Raw genomic sequence first — 9,496 nt, 5'->3', positions numbered from 1 at the left:
AAAAAGAGGGTTAATGTTTCTTCCAACACAATTGCAACAATTTTTCAAAAGTAAATAACGTGCTAACAATCGTCTGTCATGACTGCGGATTCGCTTGCGTAGCGCCGTTATGACTAAATAATAAATTTCGCCGATCACGCATTCACTTGCGTAGTGTGGTTATGACATCTTATTATTAAAAAATATTCTTTAATTTTTTCTAATAATCAAGAGATAAAAGAGGATAGGTAAAACATGAAAATAATATAAATCACAGTTTGTCCAAAATTAATTCAAGCCAAGTTTAAATGAATAAAGCGACCGTGCTAGAACCACGGGACTCGGGGAATGCCTTATACCTTCTCCCCGGTCAACAGAATTCCTTACCCGAACTTTGTTTTCGCGGACCGATTAAAATAGAGTCAAACCTTCCTTTGACTAGGGATCCAAATAAATGGTGACTTGGAACACCGAAAAAATCAATTCTAAGTGGCGACTCTGAACAATAAAATAATCCCTATTCAAATTTTGTCACTTTAATTGAAAAAACTCTTTGGCCCATACACATATTATTATTATTTTGAGGGGTAGAAAAGGGGTGTGACAGGTTTTACAAATAAATTGTACAAAATTGTAATTATTATAGGTGTTTCATCTTTAAACTCTCTCCAACTTAATTTATTTTTATTTCACCAAGTATCTTTTGTTTACTAAATATGATGGTGATGCTAAAAAAAATATTAAGTGAAAAAGCAAAAGAATAAATAAAAGAAACATAAATTTGACTACCACTATTGGTATCTTTCCCAAATCTTGAGTATTGTTCGATATTTTCTTATCAGTATTTAGTGCAGGGACACATTAATTTTTTCATATATAAAAATTAGTTATCTTTAAAAGAATAAGAATACTACACAACTCGCTTTTTTTTTTCTCCATTAAGATGCATACGTGAAATTAATCTTTAAAAGAGAATTTATGTGAACAAGAAAATTAAATTACCTCAAGAAGGATTGATGTTTCGTGCATGCGGCAGTAGTTGATGAAAACCTATAATTAAACCGTACAACAAAAAAATATAGCAAAGATATTATAATTGAATCAAGCGTGGAACATGAAATTTTCACCCATAATCCCAACAAATTAGCCCTTTATTGCCCCGCTCAAAAAGCACCACATAACTATACAAAGAAAAATACCCATAATAATAAATAAAAAACCCCAATAAAACCCTAGCCCTCATAACCCAAATACAACCATTATTAATTATTATGCGCATAGCAATAAAAAAAAACTAAAAATAGCAAGAAGGAAAGGATACAACAAAAGCAAGACGGCATGCTGGCATAACTTATTCTCAGTTGAGATAGATATATGGAATTAAGCTTAGAGAGACAATTCTTATAATAAATAAAATTATATTAACGCATAAAAGAATGATATCGTGCGAGTCGCAAAGCAATGAGGCAACAATGCAACGTGTCCAGTGTTCCTTTATGTAGGTATTCTTGACTTCTTTGTCTGTGTAAAATTTTTATGACGATAGGAGTTCAAGATTAGGCAGGAACATATTGTTGTCCAAAAAGAGAAGGCTTCTATACGTAACATTTATTGTCCAAGAAGAAGTAGGCTACTATCCTTTAAACCAAACATAGTGACTGTCAGGACTAATCCAAAACGATAAAGTCTCAAAGAATTTGATCCAGAAACAACTTTGTAGGCTTGAAGTATGTGTAGTTTAAATCGGAAACGAATTCCAATACTCTTAAGTGATTTACAATTATATTCTTAAATTATATCAATAACTAAGGCTATAAAAGTCGATCAATATTTTGGGGATATTTTAATCGTTCAACATTTAACATAAATTAGTCGTGCTTTTGTAATATATATAATCTGATGATGCGATATTAAATGACACCACTTGACATAAATACGTAGAAACAATAATATAAGAAGTCTTTTGGTAAGATGTATCTCTATATGGAGTATATAGTAAGAGAGAGTCAAAGTGCAACTATTACACTAAAATGTCAGGCTTAAGAAGTTCAACCTAGTTTTACTGACTAAGCTCCAGCTCCAGCGCCAGCTCCATTCATTTACTTACTTCGCTAATACAAGTCAAGATCAAAGGCGATGATGAGGTAGGAAAAGAGAGAAATTCATGGCTTATTTTAATTTACTCAGCTTCCGTCACATATTATTTGTCGTGTTTCTCTTTTACACGTCTCTTAAGAAAATAATAAATATGAAAGGTTTTTGACCATTTTACCCTTATTTATGTCTTAAAATATAATTTCTCTTCATTTATTACTTACTTATAGTTAAGGTGTTTGTAGTCTTCAAGAAAAATTAATATTAAGGGTAGAATAGGAAAAAAAATATTAATTTACTCTTGAACTTCTAAAACGACAAATAATTTGAGGCAACTATTTTTAGAAACCACAATAGTTAATATAAGACGAGAAGAGTATAAATATACAGCTGAAATGCAAAGTACATTGATATAGTTTTCAGGACAATTAAACCTCATTTATTTGCACTTAACGAAGATCTAACTTTTAATTATTCAGATCTCAGTTATTAAATATATTTATTTTTTAATTTTACAATTATTTAATGGTTCTAAATAACTAGACAAGCATCGATGAGGTCACAGACGGTGCAACAACATCATTGGAATCTGATAATAAAGACTTATTTAGATGACCAGACCGTTAAGGTCGTCTGAACTAAAACATCTAATGGGTTACTGACTCAAATATTAAAAAAATAGGTTTTACATTCTTATTACTTGCTTCTGATATGTAATTCAAAGTGGTTCATGAGACAACCATCTTTGAAACATGGTAAAGCACTCTTTAGGCTTGTACTCAGGAGCTACATGTCCTGCTCCCTGTCCAAACACAAAGTTAACAAGGTAGAATCAAAATATTATATTCCAAATGTCCTTTACGGGTGTGTTTGGTATGAAAGGAAACATTTTTCAATTTTTTTTATGTTTGGTTGGGTTAAATATTTTCTTTACGGAGGAAAATGACTTCCCTACTGAAAAGAGGAAAAATATTTTTCAAAACTCTTTGTTAACCTTCGCCACCCCATCCTAATCCCACCCCACCCCACCCACACCCCTTAATATCGCCTCCGGTACTCCGGCCTCTAAATCCCGACCTACCACCCTCTTCGCCCTACCCATTTCGTCTCATATAGTGTTTGCCTAAATTATATATTTTTCAAAAATATTTTCTACTACCTAACTAAATACTGAAAAAAAAGAGAGTAAGAAAATCACTTATTTTCTAATAATAAATTTTCCTTCATACCAAACACACCCTACATTAATAAATTTTATTGTAGAGCATGGAGGGAAAAAATCTTTAATGTTGAAAGTTAAACTCTTGCCTTGACAGTTGCAAATGTCATCTGGTTGGAATAGGATCTTGTATATCTGCAAATGAACAAGAAAATCAAATTTCACATTTCTAAATGTGCATGTCTGTCTGATGAAAATTAACGACACAAGCAAAAAAATAAAGTTTAATTTGAGAAGCTATACCCTGCAACTTGACCATCAAAACTCCATGGCCGCCATTCATCCACAATAGAATAATTTAGAGATTTTATCCAAAATTGAGTTGATTGGAATGGAATGCCCATATCATGATCGCCACTGTTTAAAGCAAAAATGCTATATGTAAAAGTGGAAAATGTCCAAATTTAATTTGCCCTAGTACTATATATGAAATTGCTCAACTTTATCTTTAGTTACACTTTTGATCTATTCATATCCTTACCGTTAGTAAATCGTCTCGTATTTGCCCTTCCCATTAACGAAGCTCCCGTGTAAAAGGGATGGACTCCGCATGTTCAAACTTCGAGAGAAAAGATTCAACTTTATATAATCCATACTTTTGACTTTAGTTTAAAATTACCCTTAGGTACTTGGAGCTCCATTAGGGATCAATGGCAAGAACACCACTTTTTTTCTAATGGCAAGGTTAATATTAGCTAGACCAAAAGCTTAACGGAAGTTAAAATTGCTCCATTTCGGATATAACAGGGGCAAATTCCACCTCTTTCTACACGTAAAATATAAATGTTTAATCATCTAACCTGTATATAAGTGATCGATAAAGTTTTTTGCTGAGTTCCACATGATAAGGTATGCTATCTTGGAAAGTAATAGTGTAAGTTTTATTCACGATACTTTCCCTACATCTTGTCCATCTTGTTATAGCTCCCTGCAGTATAAAACATAGTTAAATTAAATAGACAATGAGGTAACGTCAATTTAGTGTCTTTTTGTTGAAAGCATCCTTGTCTGAAGTGCTACTATGAAATAATTTTGTAGACGTACCTTACGAACATTAAGAGCTTCTTGTACTCTTGGATCATTTGCCCAGTAAGTAGACAACCTGTGTACCTCAACCTACAATTATGGACATAGGTTAAATCATTTAAAGAACACAATATATTTAGTTCATCAACATGTTATTTTATTTTATTTGTCTCTTTTTTCAAAACAATAACGTAGAAATAGCACCAAACAAAAAAAAAACATAGGTTTGAATGGACCTACTCGGCACTTAGTGGAATAATTTTCATAAAGAGATCTTCTTTTTCCAAATAATCGAAATGACCTTTTAGATTCTGCATCTGAACCACACGAGGGCTCTAGGATGTGTGGCTTATTGATTCCACTAATCAACTGCAATACGTAGTATATACCAGAATGTTAATATTAAAGCAAAACTATATGAGTTAAATTAATCCAAAATTATAATACTATATATACCTGTTCGAAAGTTTGGTAGTGTTGATAGCACAAAACATTGCTGGGGTCAGCATATTGTAAATTTTCCCCGTTACAATTTTTCTCCAGTAACTGCTAAAACATATATATATATATATATATATATATATATATATATATATATATATATATATATATATATATTCTGATTTGTCATTTTCAGAGTACCATGTAAGCTAAATTAATTGCATTTATGATATGATAAATTTTAAAGTAAAGGATAAGAGTAGTAGCCTGATAAAGTTCGTCGGAGATAAGTCCCATTCCATGAGCATAAGGAACCCAGTAGTTATATTGAAGAGGAAACGTGCTAGGATTCCCAAGTATATATCCCTAAAACCAATTACTTAGCCGTCAAAACGACACTTCCCTAAAAGCAAATTATAATAAAGAAATTTCTTCTTAAGCAAAAAAGACCACAAACCTTAAGATTAATCGATGGCTTGTGCCCTGCTTCAATTCCTGCATTTTTACACACTTATTCCTTAGTGTGAGCATGAATAAGTGGATGTGGATTAAACTGGATTGTGTTAAATGAGTGGATTATTGTGTCAATTTTGAGTGGATTAAACTAACAAACCGATTGGGTCATAGCTCGTCCGGAGTCTGCTAAGGTAAAAAATTGCCAGATCAATTTGGACTAATGTATCGTAACTCAACCTACCAAACTCGTAATCATTTTCATTTCTCTATTACCAAATTAAAATAATAAAAGGGTTTTCTTTTATTTTATATCAAACAAATCATTAAAACTTACTTTTGGTTTTCTTTTACTTTATATCAAACAAATCACTAAAACTTACTTTTCTAACTTTTGAATTTCTGTCGTTTGGATCAATTTGCACTACAAGCTTTTTGACGTAAAAATAGCAAGATCTAGTCTGCTTTCGGACTGGTCATTCAAAGATAGCTAGCGTTTGCCAAGTCATTGAAAAATAACCATTATTTTGTTGCAACAGAGATCGGTCCAACATAATATATTGGAGTTCGGTGCACCTGTGTATGAACTTCCAGCATATTATGCTGGACCGGTATACTGTGCTAACTACAGTATAATATTGGATAGTGGAGCACCGGTGCTCCAAACTCCAGTAGATTATGCTGGATCGGTATATTATACTGGAACTCCAGAATATTAGACTGGAGTTCCAATATAATATACTGGAACTCCAGTATATAATGCTGGAGTATTTTTCCGGATTTTGAACAGTGTTTTCGTTCAGATTTATCTTTACATGAAAAGTGGCTAAAATTTGATTACTTTTGAAACTGTGACTATTTTTGAATGACCACCTGTAAATCTGACTATTTTTGAATTGGGATTTTTACCTATCTATACCATATATCAAAACTTATTACCCTCAATATTTAAGATTTGTGTTTATTACATTTAAGCATACCAAATTACCATTTCTATACCATATGGATATATGTTTAATCCAACCCGCTCTTGGCAGGCTATATTTTTTTGGGCTAAATTTGATATCCCTAGCTCCAAAACAAAAAGCAATAAAAGTATAATGTCACAGCAAAGGCTTCCAAGTGTAATAGGCGAAAAAAAATACGGGCAAAGATCACTTTTAACCCGCCGTCGAAACTATTTATTTTTGTAGCCGCAAAAATGTATAATACTTATATATTTTTTTGTATATAACATATTGAAATGTATATATATTTTTCATTTTTTTGGCTATTATTTTGAGAGTGGCTATACTGTGTCATTTTTCCCAAATACATTCTGGAATCAAATACTTAGATATTCTTTATGATGAAACTTTACATCACATATATCTTACCATTTGATATTAGTTGAGTGATAACTGGAACAGTGATGCCAGAATATGAATCTCCACCAATGTACATTGGATTCCTAATGAACTCTTGATGCTTAATCAACCACTATGTAAGAAAAAGAATACAATCAAATATTATAATTATCTACTTGTTTAATTTCTTTTTTTGAAACAAATTAATAGGTATGGTAGGTAGCATAAGAACTCTAATGTGTACCTTTCGCAAAAACTGGTAGATATGGTGGCATGCTTGTAGATCAGTAGACTTGAATGTTGTTGAAGTTGTTGCATAAGAGAAGCCACTATTCACAGGTTGATCCAAGAATATTATGTTAGCTACCTGACATTTTTAGATGTGGCCTTTCAAATTTACACTAAAATTCACTAGCAAATTAAATGACAAAATATATACTATTTCTTTAAATCCAACCTTGGTCCATGAGTTTGGATTCAATGTTAGCTTTGGAAGGCTCCCATTATACTCGTTTGGCTCAAAATACAAGGGCCCTATATATGCAAAAGGAATGAAGAAGCAGAAATTACCAAGTAGATATCACAAAGTAAAAATACCAAAAAGGAGTACTACATTTAGCAGTGATTATTTTAATCGAAATATTATTTTAAAAGAACAATTAGTATCAAGGGAATTTAACATCTGTTATGTATAATAATAAAAAAAATTGACCGTGTATATATTTTTTCCGCGAAGGGAATTCTGATGAACCCTTTGCAACGCCCATGGTTAGAATGTAGTAAGAAACAAAAAAAAGGGAGTACCTATTTGATAAACAAGTGCAGTAAAGGAAGAGCAACCAGGTCCTCCTGAGAGCCAAATCAAAATAGGATCTTTTGTGGGTTCTGATTCTGATTTAAGAAAATAATAAAAGAGCTGCACTTCTTCATATTCACCTACTCCAATATACCTGCGGGCAACGTTAGCCAACGACCATCTTAGAGAGACATCAAAACAAATACACTTAAATCAGTTTCGAAATAGTTTTAAGTTTGATTTTGCAGTTTAATTAGCAGATGCAGTATCTGTAAAAAATAATTAATTAGTATAAATTAAACGAGCATTCTGTTAGGGGCAGAGCTAGAAGCCCGGGTATGGCTTCATTAACTTTTGCTCAACCACTGTATTTATGTTATGAAATTTATTAAATATGTACAAATTAAAGCATTAGTTAATCAATTCTCATTGTCTCGCTTCCTGATCTCTCCCTTCCATAAAATAAATTGAAAAAAATTAGAAATGTTAAGGATGTAGGGGTAGAAGGGGAAAAGAACTTACCCAGTCTCAAGATGGAAAGGAAGTGGACCTTCAAATCCAGGAAGAAATTCAACGGTAGAGTGAGAAGCAGCAGCATGTTGTGGTAGGACAACAACTCTATAAAACAGCAAAAAGAAGTTGATGATGGACACAAGTGAAATAATATTGCACATCATGTGGACACAGAATCTAGCTAGCAAAACTAGAATGTGTGTGTGTCTAACTTAATTTCAACGAAAATAGAAAAACCAAGCAGGGAATTAAAGATGCAAGTATTAATGGAGTAGCAGGTGCATCAATAATTGCTACTAAACTCTAATATATTATCATAAAAATATGGTTGGGGTCCAGCCCCAATTGCTTCAAGAATTACATATATTTATTTTTAAAACATTTACTACTTTCTTTAATGCTACTTGGAGGCCAACCCCTTAATCCTTATGCTATAAATAAACTCACTTCTTAAAAATCAAGCAAGTAGAACAAAAATAATTCGCAGAAAAAATAGAGAATGTGAGCGGTATTATAATGAGATATATCTCAAAGTAATATTTTATCTTTTAAGTCATGTTAGTAATCTCTTGAGTACTTAACTATATTTTCTCATATTGAGAAGGATTTTTCATACTAAAATCTTGATATTTATATTTTCTTGTTTGTTATCGTTATAGTTACAGTGTTTAATGTTTATTCTGTATTATTATAATTTACGGTGAATATTATATCTGTGTACTATTTAACATAGGAAATGCAATGATAGATAGAGTTAAAATTATTGGTCCATCTATAAAGCAGAAAATAATGAATGAGAAGGTGGGCATTATCTCGAGTCTTTGTGTTTGGTAGTAGGTCTCTTTCCAAGTTCTAGTGACAATGGAAAGTGGTCGTGACTCATGTTCTTTGTGTACTTTTCTTTTTGGATTTAAGTTGCTCCAGCGTTTTGATAGGGTAAAGAATTCTTATATTATTAAGTTAATTTCATCGATTGTAGCTACCTTAGGTTACTATATCATGCTTGCTATGAATACTTATCACATAAATATTATTGAGTAAAATATGTTTGGGTAAATGGGAGAATGCTTTACCTGGTGAAAAAAAATAGAAAGATTATTCCAGTAAATATTATTGACGGCTTATTTAAGAAAAAAAAACATCTTGCAAAATTCGTAAATTGGATGATCATTTGAAAAATTCAGAAGTTTAACGGGTGATAGTGGCATGCCACATCATCTTTCGAGTGCCGTAAAATTGATTTTCCATTTCTGGGAAGGTTAAAAAATTTAATAATGACTTTATTTGATTAATTTCATGACCATTTAAGCAATTAACTCTGTTAAGATATCCACCCTCCGAACAAGGCCAGAAATTCTGGAGGCTTAGATTGGAGCAATATGGCCTCCTCACCGTGGACAGTAATTACTTTATATATGTCATCCATTAGACAAAGGAAAACAACAGAGAGATCGAGAGTGAAGCATATCTTGGTACTATATAATAGGGTGAGTGACAAAATATTACTAGCAATATTTTAAAAAGGGAATATTCCAAAGTTACAATTCTTTTATAAAGGAATTCATGGGCAGTGCTCAAGAAATTTGCAAAACTAGAAGTAGATTATGGATTACCTCAGCCTCACTATAA

The 9,496-nt window shown here is 32.0% G+C and overlaps 1 protein-coding gene across 2 annotated transcripts; it reads right to left on the bottom strand.

The window, feature by feature from the left end:
• Positions 1–2,642: 2,642 nt before the first annotated feature.
• On the bottom strand, positions 2,643–8,160 carry LOC104221707 (serine carboxypeptidase-like 13). Of its 2 annotated transcripts, XM_009772826.2 has the most exons (14): positions 7,877–8,157; positions 7,363–7,508; positions 7,016–7,092; positions 6,803–6,925; positions 6,589–6,691; positions 5,217–5,254; positions 5,027–5,125; positions 4,775–4,864; positions 4,559–4,687; positions 4,337–4,408; positions 4,093–4,220; positions 3,536–3,649; positions 3,382–3,427; positions 2,643–2,875 (listed from the first exon to the last, which is right to left on the bottom strand). In XM_009772826.2, exons 1-14 carry the CDS (start codon positions 8,029–8,031, stop codon positions 2,792–2,794), a joined length of 1,404 nt encoding a protein of 467 aa, XP_009771128.1. In that variant the 5' UTR covers positions 8,032–8,157; the 3' UTR covers positions 2,643–2,791. The 2 variants fall into 2 exon arrangements, with proteins under 2 accessions (XP_009771128.1, XP_009771130.1); XM_009772828.2 differs by lacking the exons at positions 2,643–2,875; positions 3,382–3,427; positions 3,536–3,649 and adding an exon at positions 3,761–3,851 and having other exon boundaries at positions 7,877–8,160.
• Between the last annotated feature and the right edge of the window lie 1,336 nt (positions 8,161–9,496).

Source organism: Nicotiana sylvestris, chromosome 10 (genome assembly GCF_000393655.2).
Source record: "Nicotiana sylvestris chromosome 10, ASM39365v2, whole genome shotgun sequence".
NCBI classification, from domain to species: domain Eukaryota; kingdom Viridiplantae; phylum Streptophyta; class Magnoliopsida; order Solanales; family Solanaceae; genus Nicotiana; species Nicotiana sylvestris.
This window is presented reverse-complemented; position numbering and strand designations above follow the sequence as displayed.